The sequence below is a fragment of the Pan paniscus genome, chromosome 13, assembly GCF_029289425.2.
Source record: "Pan paniscus chromosome 13, NHGRI_mPanPan1-v2.0_pri, whole genome shotgun sequence".
Lineage (NCBI taxonomy): Eukaryota > Metazoa > Chordata > Mammalia > Primates > Hominidae > Pan > Pan paniscus.
Genome location: NC_073262.2, coordinates 138,555,025 through 138,582,959, shown reverse-complemented (window position 1 = coordinate 138,582,959; position 27,935 = coordinate 138,555,025). Strand labels below are relative to the sequence as shown.

At 47.0% G+C, this 27,935-nt stretch overlaps 1 protein-coding gene across 15 annotated transcripts in view; it reads right to left on the bottom strand.

The window, feature by feature from the left end:
• Positions 1–27,935, bottom strand: part of AGAP1 (ArfGAP with GTPase domain, ankyrin repeat and PH domain 1) — a 640,400-nt gene that overhangs the window by 178,942 nt on the left and 433,523 nt on the right. For 9 of the 15 annotated variants that reach the window (XM_034955413.4, XM_034955414.4, XM_034955412.3 and 6 more), the window contains one exon: positions 21,816–21,974. The exons of the other annotated variants lie outside the window; for them this stretch is intronic. In XM_034955413.4, coding sequence (XP_034811304.1) covers positions 21,816–21,974 — 159 coding nt within the window. The remainder of the gene's footprint in view (positions 1–21,815; positions 21,975–27,935) is intronic. 15 annotated transcript variants of the gene reach the window in all.

The window sequence follows — 27,935 nt, the reverse complement described above, 5'->3', positions numbered from 1 at the left end:
ATGATCAACGACTACCCAGGGCCACTCAGGGGGAGGCACTGTTTAAGGCCCTGGGGAAATAGTAGTGGAACAAAACAGAATATTTCCAGTTTTTTTTAAAAAAAACACACATAAAATTTACAGTGCAAACACTTCACACTAATCCAATCCTAATTCTATACTGATACAGATTGACTTATAGACACAGGGGCACTCAAAATATATTTGTCTACATTTGCATCATGAGCTGCCTGGGGCACCTATCTGGTACCTGGATAACCTTTTAACAGTATAAACATTTTTGATAAAAATACAGGAAAAAAGTCCGCATATTTAAATTTAAGGATTTGGCTGATGAAATTTTTTTTTTAAAACTTATGTTATAACTTCTTTGACAGACACTGAAAAGAAAATATTTTTCTCTCCTGCTGTTTTAGGATTTTGCTGGGCCGCTGCAAATGACTAATGACTGTGCTGCATATTTTATGTAGATTCTGAGGCTGCGGTTCACCTCTAACTTCCTCTGCTTGAAAACTAGATATTATCAGCCCATTCATGTCTCTGACAAGAGGCAGGTGAGCTCTGCTCAGCACATTCACATCAATAAGGAAGCTGAAACAGGAGGTTATCTGTGCACTGAATACTGGAATCAATCTGGTGTGGTGTTAATGAGAAGATGAGGCTTATGACCTTTCATTTTTGACTACATTATTAAACAACTGTATTTAAAAATAATATATCAGGTCACAAATACATAGCAGGTAGGATGACAGAAGGTTCCCCAAACCAGATGGTAAATGAGTAGATCAGGGTGGACCATTTGTTTCCACCAAAAATCTGTAGCTAAGACTTCCTCTTGAAAGGAACCTGACAGTTTCCTGCGTTTATGAAGCTCTAAGTTTGGCTGGTGTAAAAACTGCCTGTGTGTGATGGGACTGGGAGACTGGTGTGGTGTAACTCATCTGCAGCCCAAGGCTCCAGTCATCCAGGATAGGAGGAAATGTTTATTTTGTACCAACAGACAACAAGCGATTCCCGAGAATGAATCAGTGAGAAACAAAGGCTGTAGCAAATGGTAGTGACACGAGCCACCTTCACCAGGGTGGGTGACATTCATTCTGCCTTTCCCAGAACAACCTCCATTTACGCCTGTTTCTCAGTGCAACTATTAATATGTGGTCATGGCAATCTTAAACCAACCCTGCAATCATTCCAAAAATAACGAGAAGAACAAAGTTCAGAGGAAATCTAATAATTTTGACTAAGCTTTGGGCAAGTAAGAGGTTTGAAAACCTGCTACACACTTTTCAGTTCCACGCTACTCTGTCTCACGATGACTGACAGCATTGTCCGTAATCGTACCTGGGGCTGGTAAATGCTGGAAAAGTTTGTAACATGAAAGATAATTTGAATGTGCTGTGGACATCGATCGAGTATTCTACTTGGCATAACTATCTCCACCAACACCTCCACTCGTGAGCATCTTCATCCGCAACTGCAGATCAAAGTCGGAAGTGTCTTCTAAAGCACAGCCTTTCAAAGCAGCTCCATCACAGTGGCCAAATGTGTCTTCTTTATTTCGTATTTTCCACAAAATAAGAAATCATTCAGAGTGCAACCTCCAGAATTAATGATATTTAAAAACTAGAATTAAATTTACTTCCAGCAGAAAACTATGAGTAATTCACCATTACTATTAGATACTATTAGAATATTCTTTTTTTAAAAAAGAACTGACTTTGTTTGCACCACCAAAGTTTTATCATATTATTTTTACTAGTGTCTTGGAATTTGGGCTCTGTCCAGCCAAAAAAAAAAAAAAAAAAAGTGCCTGGAGATCCCGAGTTACATTTGCTGTGAGTTTAAAGCATTTCCTTTATCAAGCTAAAATTTCGTTAATATAGTTCAGTCACATACTGTGGTTGATTTTTAGGGAAAATTGCTTTAAAATAAACTGAAAGGTAAGATTGTGCTCCAAAATGTAATAATTGACATTTTCCTCTCTTTCTTTAAGCAAAACCCTGACCACCTGTGGCTGCTGGAAGGGTCAGGGGTGGATGCGGCAGGAAGCAGAATCCTGGCTGGCTGGCTATTCAGCAGAGAAAGCTCTGGTCATTCTTCCCTACAGCAGCCTTTCATCCCCTGGGGTGAGGTTAAAATCGTCGGTGACTATCCACCCACCTCTCAGCCAGAATCAGGGTCCCTCCCTCCCTTCCCAGCACTGCCAGCCCTCAATCGGCAGGAGTACATCCCTTTGCTCCTCCTGCAACTCCTGCAGGTTCCCACCAGCCATAATTTTCTCTTGCATATACTCCCGGCATTTGCTCCTGCCCACACACCCTGTGATATCCTATGGCACAGCCATGGCCAGGTCTGGCTGGCTGGCTCCTGCTCTTCTTTGCAGTTCTGTAGCTCACCAGCCCAAGTCCCTGTGCTGGGCTGGGGAAACCCGGAGTCACCACTGGGAGAGAAGACTTTCCCTGGGCACTCTGGGCATGAGACTGGCGGGAGTTTCTTACTCCAAATTTGTCCAGGATCACTGGGGCCGTAACCCAGGCTAGACTTTCACACTCACCCCATTTTCTGTGCTCTCCAATTCCAGCATGGACCTTCACCCATCCCAAATGGCTTTTCCCAGCAAACACCTCACTCTCTGTGTCCAAGCATCTCCCAGCAACCCTCCAGGGAGCCGCTTCATTGCTATTTTTGGTGTCTTCCCAGACTTCCCAGCGCTGGCTACAGAAAAGGAAGAAACAGGTGCAGTTTCTTCCACGAAATTCCAGTTAGTTTTCTAGTTCTAGATCCATGATACTTTTGCCTAGGCGAGGGAGTCTATTTTTCCTGGCAGAACTTTCCATTCTGCATGAGCTGTGACTCTGGCCTTTGGTACTGTGGTGATCAGAGACGAGCACAGGGTCCACATGCTCGGGGGTGCGGCGTGGCTGGGGTAGCTCAGCCCCAAGGCTGTTTATGCAGCTGGACCAACTCGTGTTTTGCTTTTGTTTTATGAGGATAAGTGGAAAATGGAAAGATTTTAACTGATATTAGCAAAAGGAGCATGGCGCTCATAAGCTTACTATGCAAAAGAGGCACAAAAATGGAATTCGCTAGGCATGCTCAAAGCGGCAAATCTACACAGCCTTGGGTGTTCGAGGGATTTAAGCAGATCTGTTCAGTTGTGAAGAAAGAGACTAAGATGATGATCCGGAGACACGGTGCAGAAGAACAGGCTGAGAGGTGGCATAATCAGGAATTTCATGGTATTTTTCAGCTCCTTGGGAAGAGCACCCCCTGGCCACCGCCCTCTTTTGAAGTGGTATGGCAGCACTTCTTACCAATTCAACTTCATAGGTGTTTCCAGAAAAAAAATTATCACGGAAATTACAGGTTGAGTATCCCTAATCCAAAAATCCGAAATGTTCTGAAATCTGAACATTTTTGAGTGCCGACATGACGCTAAAAGGCAATGCTCAATGGAGCCCTTCGGATTTTGGATTCTGGGTTTAGGGAGCTCAACGTGCATGTATGAAAGAAGGGGCCTTCCTGCATTTGACTGCACATCAGGCACTTTACAAAAACCTATCTGCTCATGCCATGCTTGCCTCACCCAGGGAGAAGGGGCTGGGGCAAGAGAGGATTCAGAGCCTTGCTCCCCATCTAGGCAGGTGAAAATATTCACTGACTATTAAAAATTATAATTCGCTTAATCTAACTAAACTGTAAGTTGTGATTCATCGTATTGTGGACACTGCGTTTGTATATAATTCCAGATAACACTGGAATGCTGTCTGCTTTACTGGACACGGGATAGGCTCTGCAGAACTGCATTGTGATTTGATACCTGGCTGCTCTGTATTGAATTGGGTCTTCCCGTACACCTGTCATTTTCTTGACTGTGTGGCAGGTGGGAGGATGGGGGCCAGGATCCTAGCATTCTCACTCTGCCCTGACACATGCCTCTGCCTGGCTGCTGTGCCCCCACTGTCCCCTCCAAGTCTCAAACACCCGCCTCTGCCCACCCTTCTCTATCATGGCCAGCTGAGGACCCATCTCTAGAGCTACAAAGACAGACTCACTACACTCACTTTTTAAATTAAAGTTTCAAACTAAACATCCCTACTGCCAAAGCGGCCATGGAAATTCTCAAATGTTCACCTCTCAATTTGTGTTCTCGTTATGAAATTCGTATTTTAAAATAACTTTATTTAAAACATTTTTAGGCCAGGCGCAGTGGCTCACGTCTATAATGCCAGGAGACTTTGGGAGATGGAGGTGGGGGGAACACAGAAGCTCAGGAGTTCAAGACCAGCCAGGGCACGATGGTGAAACCCCCATTTCTACCAAACATACAAAAAATTAGCTGGACATGGTGGCGCGTGCCTGTGGTCCCAGGTTCTCCGGAGGCTGAGGTGGGAGGATCCCTTGAGCCCAGGAGGCAGAGTCTGCAGTGAGCTGAGATCGTGCCACTGCACTCCAGCCTGGGTGACAGAGTGAGACCCCGTCTCTAAGACAAAACAAACAAAAAAACCCCCCAAAAACCTGGCACACTTTTAGATGAGTATGTACTCATTACTAAAAGCTGAAATGGAACAGGTAAAACAGGTAAACCTTCCCATGAGTCCCCTGCCCTCTTCATTCACACGGCCTTCATGCGGACACCTGCATTCAGGTGGGCACACAGGGAGCCTGGCCTAGCCGGCCTAGCCCAACGCTCAGGCTTCGATCCGTACATTGCACGCCGGATCCTCATCACCTGCACACTCTTGCACAAGTTATTCAAATTATTTAGGACTCAGTTTAATCATTTAAAAATGAGGATAATAGTGCCACCTCAGAGAACTTCAGCGTAGACTTAACAAACAGTACCTATAAAGCATTTAATCCAGGGCTTAGACACTGGCAAACAGTAACGTTCAACTGCTCATTCTACCACCTGATACCTGGAAAATTCACTCAACAGAGGCTGACTGTGCCCCTACTGATGGAGACACTGTTCTAGGCTTTGAGAATAGAGGCAAACAAGACAGTCCCTCCCTTTAGGAAGCTTAAATTCTGGTTGGGGGGAGATGACAGATCAGAACATTGATCCAGCAGTCCCACTACTGGGTATCTACCCAGAGGAAAATAAGTCATTATACAAAAAGACACTGGCACATGCATGTTTATAGCAGCATAATTTGCAATTGCAAAAATACGGAACCAGCCCAAATGCCCATCAATCAACGAGTGGACGAAGAAAATGTTATAGATGTATATATAATTATGGAATACTAGTCAGCCATAAAAAGGAACAAAATAATGGCATTTACAGCAACCTGGGCAGATTTGGAGACCATTATTCTAAGTGAAGTAACTCAGGAATGGAAAACCAAACATGGTATGCTCTGACTCATAAGTGGGAGCTAAGCTATGAGGATGCAAAGGCATAAGAGTGATACAATGGACTTTGGGACTCAGGTGAAAGGGTGGGCGGTGGCGAGGGATAAAAGACTACACATTGGGTACAGTGTACACTGCTCGGGTGATGGGTGCACCAAAACCTCAGAAATCAGCGCTAAAGAACTGATCCATGTAACCAAAAACCACCTGTTCCCCAAAAAACTACTGAAATCAAAATAAAAACCAGAAAAAAGGAATCACATTTCAACCAGTTAAGTAAAATATCTATATATAATTTTTAAAAAAGGAAAGGAAGGAGTAGATGACAAAGGCTGTCAGAAGGTGACTGGTGGCACGCAGAAGTAAGGTGGGGAAGAAGGACATGGGCACGTTTAAACTGGGGTCAGAAAGGCCTCACGGTGAAGGTGGTATTTGGTGGACACAAGGGTGGGGAGGGGTTCCCAGGCACAGCAGGTGAAAAGGCACTGGGGTGGCAGAGATATGCCTGGCTGGGCAGAGGGGCGGGACCACACAGTGCTGCCTCCCTGCTGGTTCTTAGAACAATGACGCCTGGCGATTTCAATGGCCAGCTTTCCAAGCTACTACATAGAAAGCAGCACTTGAATGGCTGCCCAGCCTCTCCTTGGAGGGGCCCCCAGTCCCCTACTTCTGGACACAGAGATTGTTTCTAGTTTCTGAACTGAGTTTGTTTCTAGTTCCCACACTGAGAGTGTCGAAATTTAATCTATTTATACTTATTTTCTTTTAAATGCTGTTAAAGTACATGAAAATATTCTATGACATGGAAAATTTTAGTGGACATATTATATGTTTAAGTGGAAAAGGCCTGGCCGGGCACAGTGGCTCACGCCTAGAATCCCCAGCTCTTTGGGAGGCCGAGGCAGGTGGATCACCTGAGGTCAGGAGTATCGCTTCAACCTAGGAGGAAGAGGCTGCAGTGAGCTGAGATCGCACCACTGCACCCCAGCGTGGCTGACAGAACAAGACTCTGTCTCAAAAAAAAAAAAAAGGAAAAAAAGCCTATTATGATCCAATCCACTTTGGGGGAATAAACACATAACCACACACACACAAACTGGAAGGGTATACACCCCCAAAATTAACAGCTTTGTGTAGGACTGAGTTTTTTAGAAACCAAAGAGCTTATCTGCATTTTAAATGTTTCTACAATGTATTTTTTTTTTAATTAGGGGAAAAATGCATAATTTGGATCTGTGTCTCCGCCTGGATCTGTGTCTCCGCCCAGGTCTCATGTCGAATTGTCATCCCCAATGCTGGCGGTGGGGCTTGGTGGGAGATGACTGGATCATGGGGGCAGAGCTCCCTCTTGGTGTTGGTCTCATGAGATCTGGTCACTTAAAAGTGTGCGGCAAGTCCCCCCATATCGCCCCCACCACCACCGCCAGCCATGTGAAGTGCCGGCTCCCCCTCTGCCTTCTGCCATGATGGTAAGTTTCCCGAGGCACCCCCGGAAGCCAAGCAGACGCCAGCATCACATTTCCTGTACAGCTTGTGGAACAGTGAGACAACAAAACCTCTTTTCTTTATAAATTACCCAGTCTCAGGTGTTTATTTATAGCAGTGTGAGAACAGATTCATACAGGTACCCACTCCCGAATCTAAGAGCTTTGTGTAGGACTGAGTTTTTTAGAAACCAAAAAGCTTAACTGCATTTTAAATGTTTCTAAAATTTAATTTTTTTTTATTAGGGGAAAATGCAAAGATATTATTGTAAAATTAGCAAAGAGAAATGGTAGTTAACCCATATGCTAGAAGAAAAAGGCAGATTTGTAGAAACAGGCTGAAACATGTGCAACAGATACCAACATCCTGCTGTTCTCCAGCCATGCACTGTGGCCTCCATTTAATGGTGGGACTTTTCTGCTAGCGCACGCATTAACCATGCTTCTGTAATGAAATAATTTTATTGGGAGGCCCAGGTGGGTGGATCACGAGGTCAGGAGATCGAGACCATCCTGGCTAACACGGTGAAACCCCCCCCATCTCTACTAAAAATACAAAAAATTAGCCGGGTGCGGTGGTGGGCACCTGTAGCCCCAGCTACTCAGGAGGCTGAGGCAGGAGAATGGCGGGAACCTGGGAGACGGAGCTTGCATTGAGCCGAGATCGCGCCACTGCACTCCAGCCTGGGCAAAAGAGCAAGACTCCGTCTCAAAAAAAAAAAAAAAAGAATTTTAAAAATGAAAAGCTTCACATAACACAATTTTAGGAAAAGAGAAAAGTTCTTTAAAAGGACAAATAATTTCTTTTTTAAAAAATTAATTGTCAGGAACTTGGATTAGCAAGATTTGATCAATAACCTTTTAGTTTACAACGTTACCACCGTCCCCCAGGAGAAGGTCCTGTGTGGAAGCCGGGTGCTGGTCCAGGTAATAACCCAAACCTTGACTGCTTCAGAAGGTGCTGTAGGATGATAATTTTTCCAGAATGTGTGGTCAGAATGGATGCCGCAGCCTCACAAATCTCATCTGGGGGCCTGACCCGCCTGTCTTGCTGTCGCTGCCACTGCCTTCTGATTGATGAAGGCCTGACGTGCCCCCAGACTCCAGTTCCCCTCGTACCACCCCCATAAAGGCTCTGGCAAAGAGACACTGATGTGGTGCCTCTGGACACACAGTCAGCCAGATGACTTCAGATGTATCACTTTGGGGAGTGGAGATACTTATTTCACTTTCTGCATTAATGCAAAGCTTGATATAGAACAAAGGATGGGTCAACAGCTGGTTTGAAGTTGAGTTTCCCAACTTGGAAAGCTTAAAATGTGGAAGTACATAAAGAATTTGTAAGTAGATGGAATTTTCTGATTCTATTTCGCATAGGAAATAATTCTTAAGTCGTATGCTTACCCAGTTATAATTTAAAAATCCAGCAAAGGACTATTTATCTACAAACATTACAAAAATAGAGTACCTAAAAAGATAACTGGTAAGGTTGTTAACTTGATGAATGCTCAGAGAGTAAGCCTCCTACTAGAGCTGAATTCTTGAACTATGACCAGATGGAATGATCATGTGTGAGAACAGTGTGATGTATTTATCGATAATTTGAAGCCCCCCATTCTGTTTTCTCAGTGTAATTATAATTGTTTCCTGTAAATAAGTATATAATTTAAGAGGATCTGAAATATACATAGAAACATTTCCCTGCAACTGTAGTAAGATTTTAAAAATCCCGCTGCAGAAATAATGTAGCAATTAAAATAGCATTTATAACTAAATATGTTTAAAATGTTTCTTCTCATATAAAAGAGTAAAATTTTAAGTCATTTAAAATAACCATCTGCTTCTGTGTGATATAAAATTTTTAGTATCATTGTATAATTAATATTAATATCACTTTCTGTTAATAACCTTATCTGTCACATAATAAAGCCAAGATGTAACATGATATGTTCATTGAAAGAAGTTTAAGAATGCAAAACCAAAGTAACATACAAATCCTAACGGAGAAGCTGGACAGTGGGCTTGCTCAGCCACACCCCACCCTCTGTCATCCATCTCTGGCTGTCTCTCGACCTAGCCATTTTATAACCATCTTGTAATAACTTGTTCATTTTAAACACCACTCTTCTCCAACACTCATTTCTTCCATGCTTTTCTTTCTTCTCAATACCCCCCAAAATTTTAAGTGGCCAGGCATGGTTACTCATGCCTGTAATCCCAGCACTCTGGGAGGCCGAGGCAGGTGGATCACCTGAGGTCAGGAGTTCGAGACCAGCCTGGCCAACATGGCGAAACCCCGTCTCTACTAAAAATACAAAAATTAGGCCGGCATAGTGGCATGCGGCTGTAATCCCAGCTACTAGGGAGGCTGAGGCAGGAGAATTACTTGAACCTCGGAGTGAGCCAAGATCGTGCCACTGCACTCCAGCCTGGGTGACAAGAGTGAAACTCTGTCTCAAAAAAAAAAAAAAAAAAAAAAATTAAGTCCTTTAGGTCTTTGCCTTTTTGCATGTGTTTATAAAATCTACAAAAGGAAGCGAGGGAGGAAATGAAAAAGATTTGACCAATGTTATTCTAACAGTTGACAAAGTCACCAGGGAGGCAGTATGATTGACGCTTCTTAACCTGTTGGGTTCCTAGGCTGTGGAACTGAGCAAACCACAGAAATACAAAGTGAATATTTTCCTGTCTCAAGAGTTGTATAAAGTCATGTGGAAAAAAAGTCCTGTATTGCTTAAAAATGTACATTATAAAATCAGACGTTCTAATGTTGAGAACACAAAAGATCACAAAGTTTTCTTTCCAGCTGGAGAAGCAGCACATTTATTTGACAAATCTTCAAATATATGTGCCTCTTGGGTAGCTGGGACTACAGACGCACACCACTAGGCCCAACTAATTAAATGAAATTTTTTTTTAGTAGAGATAGGGTCTCTCCACGTTGCCCAGGTTGGTCTCAAATTGACAAATCTTTTTATACTGTACTACCTATTCCTAATTTGAAGCTAGGGTAGTCAAGATGCTTTCTATCTTTAAAAAAGTCCCCCTGAAATTGAAAATTTGCAGCTGCAAACATGGGGACTAAAAAATTAATAAAATGCTAAATAATTTCACAAAATTTTAGACTTCTGTATGCTAGGAAATTTTTTAAATGTAAGTTTTTTTTTTTTTTTTAGACAGAGTTTCGCTCTTGTTACCCAGGCTGGAGTGCGATGGCATGATCTCGGCTCACTGCAACCTCTGTGGGTTCAAGCGATTCTCCTGCCTCAGCCTCCTGAGTAGCTGGGATTACAGGCATGTGCCACCACGCCTGGCTACTTTTGTATTTTTAGCAGAGACGGGGTATCTCCGTGTTGGTCAGGCTGATCTCAAACTCCCAACCTCAGGTGATCCACCCGTCTCGGCCTCCCAAAGTGCTGGGATTACAGATGTGAGCCACCATGCCCAGCCTAAAATGTAAGTTAATGACACATTGTTGCCTTGAGGCCAATGAGAAGTGACCTGATTAAAAATTGGGCCAAGCAAATGAGAAAGGAACCAAAGAATGAGATGCAAATTTCAATGACGGCTCTACCCGTGGCTACTGGACTCCTGGAACCAGGGGAATCGCGGGTTGTCTGCAGTGAGCCCACTCTGCTCTCGATTAACGCAGCCTGGCATGAGCTGTCTACACAGCAGATGATAACCCAGGCTGACTCAAGAGGGATCTTTTCAAATCACATTCCTCTCTTCCCTAGGAAATGATGAGAGCAGTCATGGCTGGGGATATGAGCTTGGGTATCTTGAGTCTAGAGGAATGCTCAGGCCTATTTCAAGAGGAGTGCAGGGAGGATGGGAGAGAGCTGAGTTCTGGGCCACATCCATCAGGGCATTCTGCTGGCTCAGGATCATGGGCAAACCTTTTTAGAATGCTTCTCCTCACTCTTCCAGACCGGGCTGGAACGCTCCTTCCTTCCTCTGTGCTTTGCCTTCAGTGTCCGCCCTTCTTACCCCCCCTACAACAAAGCTCCATAGCCGCACACACCCTTCCCTTTGCATGGATCCCACACACCCTTTAGCCTACTGAGTTCTTGGCAGCATTTGATTGGATTGGATCAACTGATGTGTCCATCTTCTCTGGGGTCACTTCCCAATGTACCCTGGGACACCACTGCATACGATAAAGCGCTAGTTACATATTTGTCAAGTGAATGGAATGAACGATGAACAGATACATTGCTGTGATGGTCTCAGTTGAAAACACGCTTAGTAATTCGCACACTCATGCATGCACGACTTGACTTCAGAATGCGAACGTATGCCTTGCACCTGCTCACCCTCATTTTACTTTTCACCACCTGACAAAGCAGATTTCAATTTGTTTCCTTAGTGATTATCCGTCGATTCTTCTTTTGTACCTAGAGAGACCTGGGAACTCCATTTGGATTCCTGCTCCACTCCCAGGGCCAGGGCAGTGGGTGGCCACAGTAAGTGGTCAATAAATACTTGTGGACTAAATGAAGTTACATAAGAAATTAAATAGCTGTGAAATGTATCTAATCTACGTAATCCCTATTAATTTACACCACTGACTTTACTTATGATTCAGGAACAGGCTAAGATGATCCAAGGTAGGAAAACCAGTTTCAACTCTAACTACTTATACTAATTTAAGAACCTGTTGCTGAGACTGCTGCCAGTGTTTTCTGCCATAAACTGTATACACTGTGACCAACATGCTCTGTCTTAAGGGGCACCAGCACTGGTTCTCTGTTAAGAACCAGTTTCTACAGCAATATGCAAAGCATTAAGATACTTAAAAATTCAAAAGATTGTATCATATAAAACTGGCGGAATCCTTGGTGCTCATTTTGCAAATCTAACGAAATACACCAAGCCACCCCACCCCTGCCACCACTTGGACTATTCCTATTTGGGGATGCTATCCAAGTGTGCTCATTCACTAACTCAGCATAGTTACCGTGCAATGACATTGTGATGATGGGATGGACACAGCTCCAGGTAGTCAAGAAAGTGGAGACAGACAAGACCCTGAAGTCCCTCTCTGTGGTGGAGTTAGAATTACTGCAGAAGACACATAAGCAAACAGGATCATTTCAGATAGTGACAGATGCTAGGAAAACAATTCAAGATGGCAGGGGCAGGATGACCACTTGTGACTGGGTAGGAGTCGAACAAGAATGTGCCCAGAGTAAGTCAGGCCACGATACATGCTGAGAAAAACAAGAAGTCTGGGTAACCGCAAAGAATGGGATGGAGAGTGGCTGTCTGCAGTGATGTACACACGCCGGAGCTGACGTCTGGGCGGAAGCCTGAACTATCTGGTGGATGACTCATCCCAGATCTCAGCAAAGCCGCCGGCTGGAGCCATGGAGAGGCGGTCAAGAAACAGGGGTCAGACCAGCTGGGGCCTTGTCAGCCAGAAATCAAGAATCGGGAATCAATTCCACTGGCAGTGGGAAGCCACTGGAGTGGGTGTGGGGAGTGGCAATCTGGCTCATGTTTTGTTTTTTTAAAAGGTGAATTTGGCTGCAGAGAGAGAGGACTTTTGGGAAGTAAGAATGACAGGCCAGAGATGAGTTAGGACCGACGCAGCAGAAGGACCAGGGGAACACAGAGGAGGTGGAGGTACAGGGCAAACCCAGCTGGTATTCTTGGAGGTCAAGTGAAGGGAACCAAGCAAATGAACAGACTGTGAGGTGAGGCCAAGGGAGGGTGTGCAAGTGATGCTTTGGGTGTGTTTTGAACTACTGGGAGGATAGATGGTGAAAAGATGGGTGAGAAACAGATGCTCTGGATGAAAGCTGGAGTTCTTCAAATATGCTGAGCATGAGCCGCCCAACTCCCTTCCGAGCAGGTAGCTGGTTACCTGTATTCAATGAGGAGAGAGGAGTCATGGCTGGGGATGTGAACTTGGGTATCTTCTGAGTCTAGAGGAATGGTCAGGCCTATTTCAAGAGGAGTGCAGGGAGGACGGGAGAGAGCTGAGTTCTGGGCCACATCTATCGTCTGAGGTCTGCTGGTAAAGGAGGATGACACAGGGGGCAGCCAGAGAGCAGCAGGAAAAACCTGTGTGTGTCTTCAGAGAAGCCCAGAGGAGAGAGGGTTTCAAGCAAGATGTGGAGTCAGCAGGGCTCCCACTATGAAGATTACCACAGGAACCAAGGGGTGCTCCTGGGACTGACGCGGATGAGAGCAGTGTTGGAGGGTGCTGGGCTGATGACACATGGGAGAGGGTTGAAGAGAATGTGGGTGGTAGCTGGGGACAGCGAGGACAGACGAGTGTCCTGGAACTTGTGGTGAGAAGGAGAATAGAAGGAGAGGTGGAAACTGCAGAGGGCCATGGTGTTGGGCTGAGCGATGGCCGAGCAGGTATGTAAGCTGAAGGGAGTGATCCAATACCTGGGAGAAACCGCTGGGACAGGAGAGAGGGTGTCCGCAGAAGCAGAGTCCCTTGGAAGATGAGAGGTGATGAGTTCAGAGGTGGAAGGGATGCCCTACCCCATGTCCAAGCAGGAACAGATCACACATGGAAGCTCCAGAGGCTGGAGAGGCATGGGTTTTGGCATGGGAGACAAGTGGGCACGTTCCCCAGTTTCATTGGGAAAGGATGCAGAGGGCCTTCAGGCAAGGGAGAGGAAGGCAGAGATGCCAGAGGAGAAGGCTGGAAACAGTCGCTGGGAACTGTCTCACTACATCATACTACTTGGTGTCAAAGTTGTCTTTCCTGCAAATCCTACCCATTGCTCCCAGTTCAATTCTCTGGGTTTATACAGAATCAGGATCAGATTTTGTCCTATGACCACCATTCACACACATCATTCAGGTCCCTCTGAAAGAGCTTCTCAACCCTGGCTGCGCATGTGAAACCCCTGGGGGACATTCCACTGCTTGGGTTCCATCCCAGGCCAAATGGACTAGATCTCTAGCGGTTGGCCCCAGGAACAAGTATTTTAAAAAATCGCCCCCAAGAATATAATGGGCAGCCATTGGATGACGCTTTCCTGAGAGGCTCCTCCGGCCCTCCCAGGTTTTCAGCCACGCTAGGTGTTGTGGGTTTCAGGCCCCTCTCCCCATCTCGGCCCTCTGCTTCATGTGCTTCCCAGTGTGCCGATGTCTTTCTCAAAATGTGGCCCCCGAAAGGATCCTCGGAGCCCAGTGAGACATTCAGAACCTCTCTCGTCCTCTTAGTGCAGAATGTAAGTCTTGACAGCGTTTCTGCAGACAAACCACACCCAAGCCTTCCCCACCAGGTCCGGTACTCCTGTTCCATTATCTGTACTGTTGGTTTGTTGAGCCTGAATTCAAGATTTTATCTCTGTTTCACTTTGTTAGTTTCAACCCATTTTGTAGTCTCTAAATCTGGAGATTTCAATGTAGATTATGTCTCAGCTTGTGGCATCCACACATCTGATGGCCTCACCCTCCCTGTCTTCATACGCGCAGCAGGGGGACACGCTGCGCACCCAGCATTCTTGGAGGCGGTCGGGTGGGCAGGAGAACAGCTTAGTGACAATTATGACACAGGCTGTTTGAATCTAGCCTTGACCACTGACCTGCTGCTGCGATAGGCCCAACTGCCTTCTGCCCCTGCTTCCTCATCTGAAGCGGGGAAGGCTCTGGCAGTCATCTCCTCATCTGAAGCGGGGAAGGCTCTGGCACTCATCTCCTCATCTGAAGCGGGGAAGGCTCTGGCACTCATCTCCTGGGGGCCTGTGCCTGGCAAGCAGTGAGTTCCTTGAATGTTACATCACGTCAACGCTGGTGGCAGCAGGACTGCCGCTGAACCGGCCGTGCCCCCAGGTGGATGCTCTGAGAAGCTGTGTGGAAAGCACCCTGAGGATCAGGCACTGCCCTGGGTTGGCTGCAGTGACCCTCTTGCAAACCAGAAACCAGCTTTCCTTTCTTTGGGAAGGATTCTTACTGAATTACTGTGCAACGCAGCAACCGCAGCTGGAAGGGGCCAAGGAAGCGAAACTTTCATTGTCCAGATCAGGGGCTTCCTGACCGTGGCACCGCTGGTGTCTTGGGCTGAATAACTCTTGGCTGTGGGGGGCTGGTCTCTGCCCCGTGGCACACTCAGCAGCACCCTGGTGGCTTCTACCCACTAGCTTCCAGTAGCATCACCCTCCCCTATGTGACAACCAAAAATGCCTCCGGACATCACGAACTGTCCCAAGGAGACAAAATCACCCCTGGCTGGGAGCCCCTGGAATAGGTGAAGACACGCCGAGGGCCAGAGGGCCAAGAGGTCTGGTCCAGGCACTACAGCAACTAGCAACAATAATATCCTTCTCTACTGCCTGTTTACAAGCATTTCTAGATTTTTTTTTGCCTTGCAACAACATGAAGATTTCTGGTCTTTGGGAATGAAATGCGCTGCCCCCGTTCGGTTTTGATCATGGGGCAGCATTTCACTGTCCTCTGTTTCCCCTGGTCAGCAGCTACTGCTGAAAATAGCTGATAGGAAGGAACTAAGGAGACAAAGTACAAAGTTACAACATTCTGATTGGGAGGAAAAAAAATCCACCTTTCACCCCCTGTGTCCAGTTACCCCAGGACGCTTCTGCCTGCTCCTCGGCCACATGCAGAGACAGGAAAGCAGGCTCCGAGCACAGAAGGGAGCGGGGTCAGCCTTTTAATTAGGCCGGCCAGCCTGGCGAGCCGAGCAGCCCCCCCGGCGGTGAGGCAGGGAGTGCCCAGCTTTGAGAGATGAGAGCCCAGGGGCCTTTAACACTGAGCTAAGCTGAAGGTTGATGACAACCCCCAGGGAACGCTTTTGAATGCCAGCCAAGATTTGGGAAGAATTGATAAAGGAAACTTCAGCATCAGTGAGAGAAGACAAAATGTCTATCCATCTTAGAACATATTTCCTTGAAAAGCAAGTGCTATCAAAAGACAAACAATTTTTATGATACTATGTTTTAGTACTAAGCATGCGTTTCTCCTTTAAAAAAAAAAAGCAGAGGGGAATGATTATAAGCTTTGAAATCAGAAAGATCCGGGTTTGAATTTTGGCTAATAATGGTAAGTATGGTCTTGGTTTCTCAGCCTTTTGGAAGCTCAGTTATCAGAGATGATGATCCCCAGGGAAACGAGTGTTAGGTATGAAGGTCACGACAGGGGAGGCTGTCAACACATGTATTTCCTCCCCACCACGCTTCACTGATACCCTCCCATCAAAGAAGCTTCCAGGTCAGAGACCGGCAGTATCACATTACCGCCGCCTGCTGGTCATACACTAAAATTGTCAGTATAACATCCAAGAAGAGAAAAAAAAAGCTCCAACTATAATGATTAAAATTGATGAATGGTGTGGACATGCTTGCTGGAAAGTGTGGTTCAAATGCATTGGCTCCGAAAGGAAGTGTGGGACAGACAGCTTCTGAAGCTGAAACTCATGTTTCGAACCCCCATCATCAAAATCGACGTGTAAAACATTTTTATAATGAGAAAAGACATTTAAAAGTTGGCAAAAACTCAAATGCTTTCCATTGAGGATCGGCTGCTTTATAACCACAGAGTCTACTGGAAAGATATAATGATTACATGGCCAGAAGGAAACAGGGACCAGAGCATACACCCGTACACACACACGTGATACACTCCTTCCATGTGGAAGATGGACATGGTGTTTGTTCTCGATGGTGACGAGGCCGCGTGGTGGCCTGGGGGAGGCCGAGGAAAGTGAGGCTCAAGAGCCACATGGAAGAGTCACGTGAAGAAATGCAGTATTAACAGTGATGGCCAGTCAGCGTGGCAGAAGATAAACTGTTGGACTGAAGCAATCGGGGATGGGGTGGAGCTATCAGAAGAACCTGACAGTCCAGGGCTGGGGGAGCGAGGCTGCCATGGCAACAGCATTAGCTGAGACCACCCGCTGAGGCTGGCCCAGGCAGGAGCCAGCGGGGAGGGCCGGGCCAGGCTCACCCAGGTACTCAGGAGGCAGGCAGGCAGGTGAGCACTCTGGCCCTGAGGACAGGTGTGACGCATCTCAAGGTGCATCTTGTCTTGAAGTAAGACAGGACGGCCAAGTATGCCACATACGACCCCCCAGGGCCCCTGCTACCCACAGTGATGCTGACTCGTGGCTAACGCTTCTAGAGGAAATTACCTATGGAGGAAATGATTAATCAAAAAAAATTACAGGCTTCCAATAAGATTCAAGAGAACCCTCAGCCAATAGTTGTTGCAGAGATAATTGTTCTGAATCTATCAATAAAGCAAAGCTGCCTCTTCAATGACTGCAAACACCAATTTCTTTCACCCAGGATTATAAGTTGGTGTTCATGGGCTCACTACTGCCATTACAGTGATAAACAGTTTAAACCACAACAGGATCTGACATGTAGATCAATTCTGGGTCCATAAAGAATCTACACAAGAGGTTGCAGGACAGGAATTTACAGCCACCAGTTTTTATTCTCTCTTGCTGCAAAAATTACTTCTGTCAAACACTTAGAAGAGTGGGAAAAAATGTAAAAAAATTAATTTTTCATGTACTCCTGGAACGGCCTTTTTCAATGCAGAGGCTCAAGATGAATATGTTTCTGCATTTAAAAAATTATGCTCAGCAGCATGTGGTACTCAGCAGAGGAGGGATCCAATCCTCCGTGCGGCTTGCAAGCCGGCAGACGGCAATTTGAAACCCTCAACTGAGCTGTCTGCATTTTCTCTAAGGGCAGATGCGGGTCTCATGTTAGCAACGCCAAATTATATTAGACATTTAATTTTAAACCTCAGGTACTTAAATGTGAAACCTTACAACAGTAATAGTCATAAAGCAGTGGGCATTCCATTTCACTAAATGGATTCTTTTCTTCTTCCCTTAATTTAAGCAGCACCTCCTGTTTTGTAGGTTGCCCCTACAAAGGAATCTATCTAATTAGGAGTTTCTCACAGCTGCTTTAAAGGAAGAAACCCCGGGGGGACCGGTGTGTCTAGAGAGGAGACTTTGAAAAGTTCTCCAGAGCCAAAGTCTTAATTTAGGGTGGACGGGGGCCAGAGAAACAGTGAATCCCAAATGTTGCCGTGATTATTATGTTTTAGATTAAGAGTGCGCGACAACGGGAAGGCACACTTGCCAACATGGGCGTCTGTATTCCAAAGCTGCTTAGGCTCTCCTCATTCATTCCTGCTGCTAGCACAGAGTAAGCGACTCTGAAATCCAAACCAAAGACTAGGGATGGGGGGCAGATACATTCAAAAAGGAAGTGGGGGCAGGGGGGACTTATATCACCTGCAACTTAAGAAGAAAGAGCATGACAGAAAGCTCTTAATCATGTTTGTTTCTTCTGTGATTATTTTCTAAGCCCTGCAGGGAATGTTTATGCCAAGGCTGAGTCTTGAAATCCATTCATAAACATGTTTTCTTGAAGTTGTCCATCAGATCCTGTGCCCTGGTGTTCACTAAAAATTGCTGGGGTCTGGCCACTTGACGAAGCAGCACACTAAAGGGGGGAATGACGCGAACCAGAGGGACGCCGGGATGGTGCCCTCGGCACAGACAGACAAGGATGCGTCCAGCAGGCCTGGGTGGAGCCTGAATTCTGCATCACCAGCCAAATCCCTGGAGCTGTCAAATGCCACTTGGTCCGTGGACCAGGCTTTGGGAAGTGAGGACTTACAGCAGTGGTTCCCAAGCTTCAGCATGCCATGTGATCCCAGAGGGCTTGCTATACACAGGTTGCCTGGTCCCATCCCCTGAGGACTGGATTCAGTGGGACTGAGACAGGGCCTGAGATCAACATTTCTAAGCAGTTCCCAGGGGCTGCTGCTGCTGCTGCTCCTGGAGGTACACCTTGACATGCAGTGATGGAGAGCTGCATCGGGCCATCTGAGTTTGAATCCTGGCCCCTCACAGGATGTGACTTTGAGCAAGTGACATTTAATCCTTCTGTACCAAAGGCAGCCCCTGTAGAAGGCAGGTAACAACAGGATCTACTCTGTGAGGATCAAATGAGATTATCTACATACAGCCCTCAATAAACTGTAGCTCTTATTATTACGATTATTGTCTCCCTTTTCAAAATATTTTCGGTATGACATACTATTAATCCTTAGAAAGGCCGGGCGCGGTGGCTCATGCCTGTAATCCCAGCACTTTGGGAGGCCAAGGCGGGCAGATCACGAGGTCAAGAGATCGAGACCATCCCGGCCAACATGGTGAAACCCCGTCTCTACTAAAAATACAAAAATTAGCCGGGCACGGTGGCGCGTGCCTGCAGTCCCAGCTACTCGGGAGCCTGAGGCAGGAGAACTGCTTGAGTCCGGGAGGCGGAGGCTGCAGTGAGCCGGGGTCGTGCCACTGCACTCCAGCCTGCCAATAGAGCAAGACTCCATTTCAAAAAAAAAAAAAAAATCCTTAGAAAATACAGGAATCAACCAAGACCCCCATAAAGCTGTAGGAATCAGACTTCTGTGCACCATTCTGCTGTCTTTCTGGATCTTTGCTCTGTAAAATGTCAGCCCCCAAGTCTGAAAATCAGATGCTAATTTGGCAGTGCTGGGCTCTCAACACTCATCTCTTCTGGTCTCTCCTCATTTTTCTGCACCCCAACTATCACCTTTCACTTCACTGCAGCTCGTGGCTATTCCATCTTCCCTTTTCCTCCTCTCTGGGTCTTTGTCCGAAGTGCCCCAATGCTTATAATAACTTCCTCCTGCTGTTTTGCACAAAAAAATCCATCTGGTTCTTTAAGCATTGCTCAAGTTTGATTTTCTTTGGGAAGCTTTCCTTGATCAACTCTATCAATCCTTAAACGACCTGCACAATTTCAGCCCTGGGCTCTCCCTACAGCTCTCCTTCCATGTCCCTCAGCAGGCTGACACCTGGGGCATCCGCTTGCTTGTTTCTTATCTTCTATGTTCAGGGTTCAAGATTTACGAGGTCAGGGAGCATACTGGTCTTTAATGGACACCCACGTGTGTTAATATTATAGAAATTGCTTTGTGAATAAAAAACTGGCATTCAAACGTAGGCGACTTTAGTCTCACATGGGTACTGTACAAATGCATGTGTGCAGACAATGCAGCCCACTTCCATGGAAAGAGACTTCCAACCAAACGGAGGCTCTGGAAAGCAGTGTCTCACGATATGGCGGTGTGGAAACGCCCACTGCACATACGTACAGCTCAACAGAAAGAGCTATTCAGTAGAGGGAAAGTTACCTAGTGAGTCTTTATCAAACAGGTAAGTGTGCAAAAGGAAAATCTGTATAGGATGAATTTTAGATGAATACTTAAAGACCTGTATTATTGGCACCTAGACTACTCTCACTCAGCAGAGGCTGCTTGGTAAGGCAAGGCCTTGTCCGTGTCACCTGTGCACCTGGCTCCAGAAGGCCCAGCATGCCTCTCCCCACGCCCTCAAACGTGGCCCTATGCAAGAACACCTTCACGAGATGGCAGCCACAGAATGAAACCTTATCAAATAGTAATACTAATTGATAATACATATTTTAAAGTATTTGATAATGAAACGAGTATGTGAACTCTCTGCTCCTCCTAAAGGAACCATGACTAACAGTGGTTCTTCAGTCACGAAGAGCCTACTGTCCTGTGTTGTGGCACATGCCTAACTTCTACGTAAGGGAGGGGAGAACGTGTCCATTGAACAGATAAGAAAACGGAGGCTCATGGAGGTACGGAGGCTCATCCTAGGCTGCCTGGCTGGCAGGTGGCGGGGCTTCAGCTGCAGCACACACAGGCCTGATGAAAGGCTGACTACCAGGCCTGCTGGGGCATGCAGTAGCTATGAAGAGAGTAAACTGTAGACGGTTAATTTATCGTAACTTCGAACCTCCTTGTTTGGGGTTTTCAGGGTTATCATCATGATTCCAGATGAGGCAGAGAGCCTTAGAGAGCCCTTGAAGAAGCTGCAGGCAGACCTTTGCTATCTAACAAAGCACCTTCTTTTGAGGGAAGGAGCAAGCTCCGGCGCTGGGATGGGAATGGGCCAGCTGGGGCAGCCGCGTGACGCTGTGTGTGTCTGCTCCAAGTCACAGGCTCTTCCAGACCCGCACCGCTATGGCGTGGAGCTACCTCGCTGACTCCGCGTCTCCGGGCTTGGTTTGGAGATGTCTTCCTTTAAGGCTTCTGCTTGGTGGCGTCTGCGGAGCCACTAGAAATAAGGATGATGTTTACCCAAAGCAAACGTCCTGCTGCAGCAGCTGGTGGGTCTACAGGGAAGACCTGATGCTGAATCTTTTAATTAGAACAAATTATGCTAAGATTACTCTAAAACCCCGTCTGATAGATTACATACAACAGTGGGAATTCCTTTAAATACCGGTGAACAGGCCAGAGACAAAACGCCACAGGCAAACCCTGCTGCAGCCACCAGGGTGCCCTCGGTGCTGCGTCATTCACGCTCCACACAGACGGCGAGATCGTTTCCAACGTGCATGCTTGTTCCCCAAAAAGCTGGATACACTTGTCAAAATAATAATAATAATAATAATGCCGAAGGAATTTGAAAACTGAAGGATTACAAAGGGGACTCCAGAATTGAGAGGGTACACCAGGAATTCTGGAAAACAGACAAGGAGACTGAATTCACCCTAATGATATAAAATGTGCACTAGTGGTGGAAGAGTGTGGGCCACGCCACGTAGGGCAGTGTGATTGGGGAGATAAAATCAGATCTTATTTCTCAGCGCTGCCACTTCTGTCACGTGACCCTGGGTAAGCCAGTTGCCCTGTCTGCCGCCTCAGTTTCCAAACTGACCAAATGGGATGACCACCTCCTCCCTGTGCCGAAGAGGAACAGATGAGATGACATGGGCAAGACAGCCTAGCAAGGACAAAACGTTCCACAGATGAAAGGCAAGATGTGAGTCTCTGATGCAGCCGCCCCACAGGGTGCTGCGCTCCCAGAGGAGCATGAGAGCTTAGGGCGTCCTGTCCAGCCCCTGGCTTACAACGAAGGACCTTGAGGTGGCTGCGGGTCCGTGGGGCTGAGCCCCCTCTTACCACTGCTGATGGCCGAGTTTGCAATGACCGTAGCCTCACTCCACTGGTCGGCACTGGAGACTGAGTAGGAGCGCTGGTGCATGCCGTCGGGTCGGCTGTTGAAGGAGACCAGGCTGATGCCGCTTGCCATCTGAGACCCAGATGCACTAGTGACATTCCCTAGGAATAAACAAGTCAGGTGAACACCACCGCGGACTGCAGACCACAGAAACCAGCGCGAGTTAGTCTACGGGACCCACACGCTGGCACACAGTGCACCTTACCACCGAGAGCAGCCCCTGTCCTGCCTGCATGGCAAACGGAAGCGCCAGACAGCAACTATTCGGGAGGAATAAAAGGGGGACGCCAATCTTGATGGTGCCTGACAAAGCAATGTGAAGGGACCCGATGCCGCGGATGACTCGCACCAAACAACCCTATACAAAGACGCAACCCAACCGCAACCGCGACATCGAGTGGAAGTGAAGACAAAACACCCAGCGAGTCTTAGCAGAGACACCGCGATCCGGCAGGCCGGCAAGATGGGGGCTCCAGGAGCCCAGCCATGTCACCCTACCAATGGAACAGAAAATGATCACCCATTGAGAGTCAACTGTCTGGTGCCAGAGGATTATTTTCATGGGGAAGCCATACTTTATGATCAACACAAATCAAAGTCCCTAGACACGACACGGAGGAAATGCAGGCTCTTCAACCAGATAAGTTTACTCTTAACCTTGAAAAGACTAAGCAGAGGAAAAATAACCTGCGTGACTTCATAGAGCACAGGGGATGTGATGAAAAATGATTCCATTGTATACTTAATGATTTGAATCAGTTGCTCAACATCAAAATGAATTATTATCTGGTCATACCAATTTTAGACTCAAAAACATAATTAAGTGCCTTTCTCTAAAGCTCAGCCAATCATACCCTGCTGCCAGCGAATTAGTCTGTTAGGTCTATTTGCAGATCTTCGGAGGTACTGGGGCTTTTTAAAAAAAAATTTTCTTCCAATTGTTTTAGTTCAGAACCAGCTAAGTTCTAAGCTATCTCAACAGAAGTTTTTCACAGTGCAGGATTTTATAATAAATACGCAGCCCATATTAGCAGTTCTTAAATCTGGCCAATTACCAGAATTTCCTGTGGAGCTTTTTAAAACTAGTGGCTTCAAAAAATACAGATTTTGATTCAGAAGCTCTGGGAATGGGGCTTGGGAAAAGATGCATTTTCAAAAGCACTCCGGTGATGTGGATGAGAAGCCAGAGGCAGGAACCAGGGCTCCCCTCAAACAAGCGGCCTCACTGCGATCCCGTGCAGCACTGGGAAGCCACGGAACCACCAGCTGAAGCATAGTGTACGAGCCCTACACCCAATCAGCGATTAACAAACGACGAGGCGTTTGGCTTTGAAGAATAGAGTTCTGCCTTAAAAAAAAAGAAAAGATACCTATTTTATGCTGTTGTCTGAACTGAGTACATTCTGAACGTCATAAGGGAAATTATTCATAGGCAGGTCTGCTTGATTCCAGAAAAAAGCCCACAGTGATGCCCCAGGGAAGGAAGGATCGGAAAGCCACGGAGGTTGTGGTCTTCGGACCTACAGAAGCAGCATCGCCAAGAGGCATGCGAGAAATGCAGAATCCCGGCCCCACCTGCCACCTGCCTCTTAGTAAGATCCCGGGCGATCTGTGTGCACATTAATTAAAAAAACCACTCCAGCCAGAAAGTCACCACCATAAAACAAAAAATCACAATCAAAACTCCACCACGGCAGACCACTGGCATCCAAGGGGCTCAGGTGGGAGGAGCGCAGGGCAGTGGCTCGGAAGCCTCGGGTCTGGGCTCCCCTGCTTACATGTAGGGTCTTGAGGCCGTTTCTCATGCCCCCAAGCCCTGATGTTCTGAGAGCTCCATCTCAGGGCATGGGCGTGCCCTAACGCCCTAGAAACACACAGCGTCATTTGGAGCCCACATCTTGAATGACAGTGCCATGTGGTGCTCCCACGCTTGCTCTTGCACCAGGCCTTACAGCAGCCGGGGGAGGGGGGCCAGGCATGTGGCATCTTAGAAACGTGGAGGAGCAGCCCAGAGCTGGCGACGTGGCACTAAGGGGAGCACTCACGCTCCTCCCTGTATTTTTCACGTGCCACCATCGAAGCCACCCTGTGGCTGTCCTCTGGGTATTGTGTGCCTTAGCCAGATCCCTATTACAATAAGGCATTCAGACCCCACAGAAGGCAGCATCCCTGAGGAGCAGAGGAGATACTCCCATCTCGGGATCCCCTCCTGGAGCCCGTGCCCACCATGTTCCTGCTACATCCCTTCACATCCCTTCTCCGCCCCGCTCTCCTCCTGGGAAGGCACCCATATGGGCTGCACCTGTTGGCTCCAGCACCTTCTAGCTTCTCACTGGGCTCAACCAATGGTGAGCACGGCAGGAATCTAAAGGAGAGAGGAGGGTGAGGGTCGGTGCTGACTCCAGGGCTCGTTCCCCGAGCAGTTGTCTTGCTGGGTGACCCCCTCTCTCCTTGGCCCTTGGGGCCCATGGGTTGTCCTGGTGCATTTCTGCCAGCCCTGGTGCCTGCACTGTCCTGTGTGCTTCTCTTCCCCTTCTCTCTCAATCCCACACATCCACCCATCGAAGGTGCGTTTGGGGAGGAGGCGCCTCCCAAGAGTGGCTGCCGGGGCTTCCCTGGCCTGGTTCCGCTTTCATCACGTGAATTCTGAGCAGACAAAAGGCTTCCAGACACTGCTGACACTGTTATGGTGGGCGAAAGGACTCCGCAAAGGTGGAAAAGGACAATGACAAGATGCCTGCAAGCAGTTGGGGGTGCGATTGGGGGGGCACCTCCCTTGCTGGGACCCTGACTGCTGTGCCAGGCACTTCTGGGCCTGCTCTACCTGCAGGGACACCTGCTGTGTAGGTAAGATGATAAGGAGGTAATTCCTTCCCCACTGCAATGCCCAATCAGACCCCTGTCAAGTCATTATTAAGCATGCCATCTGTCCACAGACCTCATTTTATACCAGCTTTAGGCACACAAGGTCCAAATACCTGAAAAACAAAAAGGAATTTCACTGTGTCTGTCCCTCCATCTTTGGGACAAGGATGACAACATGGCACTCAATAGAGCACCGCTTCTCTTGCTCCTTCTCCCTGGAGAGTGGTTCTCCGATGACAACCAGGCCTAGAAACCTTCCAGAACAATTTCCTTTAAAAGGCAGAGGACAGTATTTCAGTGCATCCATCACTGACTACTTGCAATAAAGCTCCAGAAGTAAGTATCAACACACAGTAAGGAGAGCCAAGTCAATCTTAACCCCAGACAAGGGACCACGAAATGTTCCAATGGAGGTAGCTGATCAAGAACTCATCTTAGGCTTATGAGTTCTTCATCTCATGGCCAAACATCACACTGCCAAAAAGGAAGGGAGAGATTCCTTCAAGCCTACACACTAAGAAACAACAGGACTCTGCTGTGAATGCACTGGTTTTCAAACTTCTGTCTGTCCAGCAAAATACAAGGACAAGTCCAATCCACTGAGATGCTGGTGCAGCAGCTCTGAGGGTGTGGCTCAGAGCCCACCTTCTGCCTCCTGAGAGAGTCCCCAAGGAACCAACCTGGAACCTCTGGGGTGACGAACCTCCTGGCAAGACCACATGCTCCTGGTGTCCAGATGGAAGACACCAGACCAGCTATCCACAATCCTTCTGACGGCAAACTCTTAGAGCTCTATAGCTCGTGAAGGACCCCAGCCCCGACCACACCCACTTCCCACTGCGGGACTAAACTGAAACAGCATGACTGAATTTGGGCCACATCAAGGTGTATACATGGACAAACCGTGATAAAGGTGAAACTTTCAATCAGATCCACAGACTATCGCCTGACGTCCAGGCTGAGCTCATAGAGACATTTTTACTTAGTTGATCACTTTTTTCAAAGTAGAATTAAATTGGGAGATTTCATTTAAAAATTGGTGGTTTCTGGCATCACTTAGAAAATGAAAGCATCTGGGAGCTGTGGGCCTGTGTTTATGAACAAAGAGCTGACAGTCTCTCTCTCTGGATCTGTCTGAAGGATCTGAGTGGGTTCCGGGGTTGCCCAGGCTCACACCTGCCTCCCCCCCCACCCCACTGCACTCAACCCACCTCACTCTTGACCTCTGGTCAAGACCTTCCAAAAATATGCGGAGGAGGAGACTCATTCCATAAGCAAAACATTTCCGATTTTCTCTTAAGGGAGTAAATCTCTGTTTCAAAATATACCCATTCACTATATTTGAGATCACTTAAATTTTCTTTCAGAAAAACCAACAAAAGAAAACAAAAGTATTTTCTGTGATAATGCAGAAACATATTTGACTAAAAAAAATTATACAGGGTCAGAAATATTGTTTCTGGGATGCAAACACAGTACCTGCCTTTCAACGTAAATGCATGAAGACATCTGCTTAAACTCTGAGGCAAACCAGTGGTCCACGGCCTGAGCCACGACACTGTGGAAGCTGCCATGCTGGGTTAACAGGCCCATGGAGCATCTCGTGCCACGTGTCAGCACTCCCAGGCCAGTGGCCACACTTTGAGGCATTTCCACTTACTTTCAGTAAATCCACCCGTCAAAGAAACGAACCACCCCCAAATGTGGAGTGAATCTTTTTAATAATCATGCACATTCCATATCCAATTATAGTGTCATACTTTCTCATGCATTTTTTGATACAGATATGCACACAGAGTCTAATATGTAATCTCATTTCTGTTCTTGAATGAATGTCATTAACTAATTGACCTACTAATGCTGTCCTGGCATCCAGTTTTGTTATGTAAGCATCAAGCAATACCTGCCCTATGTGTTACCACACAGGAGTTTTGAACACTTTTGGAAATACCTTTAAGCATAAAAAAAGCCTCTGTTTAAAATCACTGCATTCTCACTCAAAGTACTCGAGGGCAACTGTTTTCACTCACTGGAATTCATTTCACGTTAATGAGTTATTAATTAAGGCTGAAGGTCTGAAGTTCTCATTTGTGAAAGAAGCTGGATAACTTTTTTGATTGCTTGAGGGGTAAGGATCCTGACATCAAGACCAGCTAGGATACAAGTGCACCAAACACTGTTCTAAACACAGTCCAGGTCAGCTCGAAGCAGTCCTGCCGAGGTGGAGGCCTCAAACCCAGCAACCAGGCTGAAGGGCAGGGGACCTAAACCCACGTGGCCGCCAACAGTCAACAAAGACACCAAGCTCTACTGCTACTGTGTTGATTAGTTAAATCACATTTTCACACCTAGACCTGATAGCTAAGACGGTGAGTTTAAGGAAACGCCCAAGTGCTTGCTACCCAGGCATTAAAGTTGCCAGTTCAGGAAGGCTACTAGAAATAGAGCTACATTCAGAAATGCCACGAGGATTGCAAGGTGCGTGGGGTCTGCAGGAAGCCACGCCCCAACCCTCAGCCCCAGTAATGCCCAGGAAAGAGAGCCTCTTGATTGTCTCCATCAGGGACCACCTCAAACACACAGCTGTTTTGCTACAGAATTTCATTCCCGTGTCTAAGGAGTAAGATATGAAGCTGGGGTTGTTTAGATGTGGGAGAACTCTGCGCACCATCGTTGGAAATGTTCTTTGCAGGCATGTCTGTATTACCCTAGAAGGAAGAGATTGTAAAAGCCAGATTAGAATGCCCTCCTTCCTGGAGTAGACGAGGTAAGTCTAACAAGTGGTCCGAATTCACCAACCTCAAGTCACGCGCAAATACAAGGGTCTTAAAGGAAGCTTCTACCCCGGAAGCCGAGGGTACACTTGTACTCGGGGATAAGTACAAGGACGTGGCCTACTTTGGGGGTGAGTACTCTCCATTCTTCCCTTCCCTTCCATCCTTCCCTGACTTCCACTCTCCCTGCTGCTACCATCCCACCCCACTGTTGCTGGCAGCCAGCTCTCCACGGGCCTCAGTTTCTCTTCTTCTGGGCGTGGACACGGGCAGGTGCTCTCTGCTCTATTTTGCAGGGGATGTGGACAGAGTAAACAGACTGGTACAACAGGGGTAATGTCTACTTTAAGAGGGGGCAATCTGTTTGCTATCTGGGACAGTAAATGTCACTCTCCACGGCAAACTTTGGACAGGCTTGCTTAC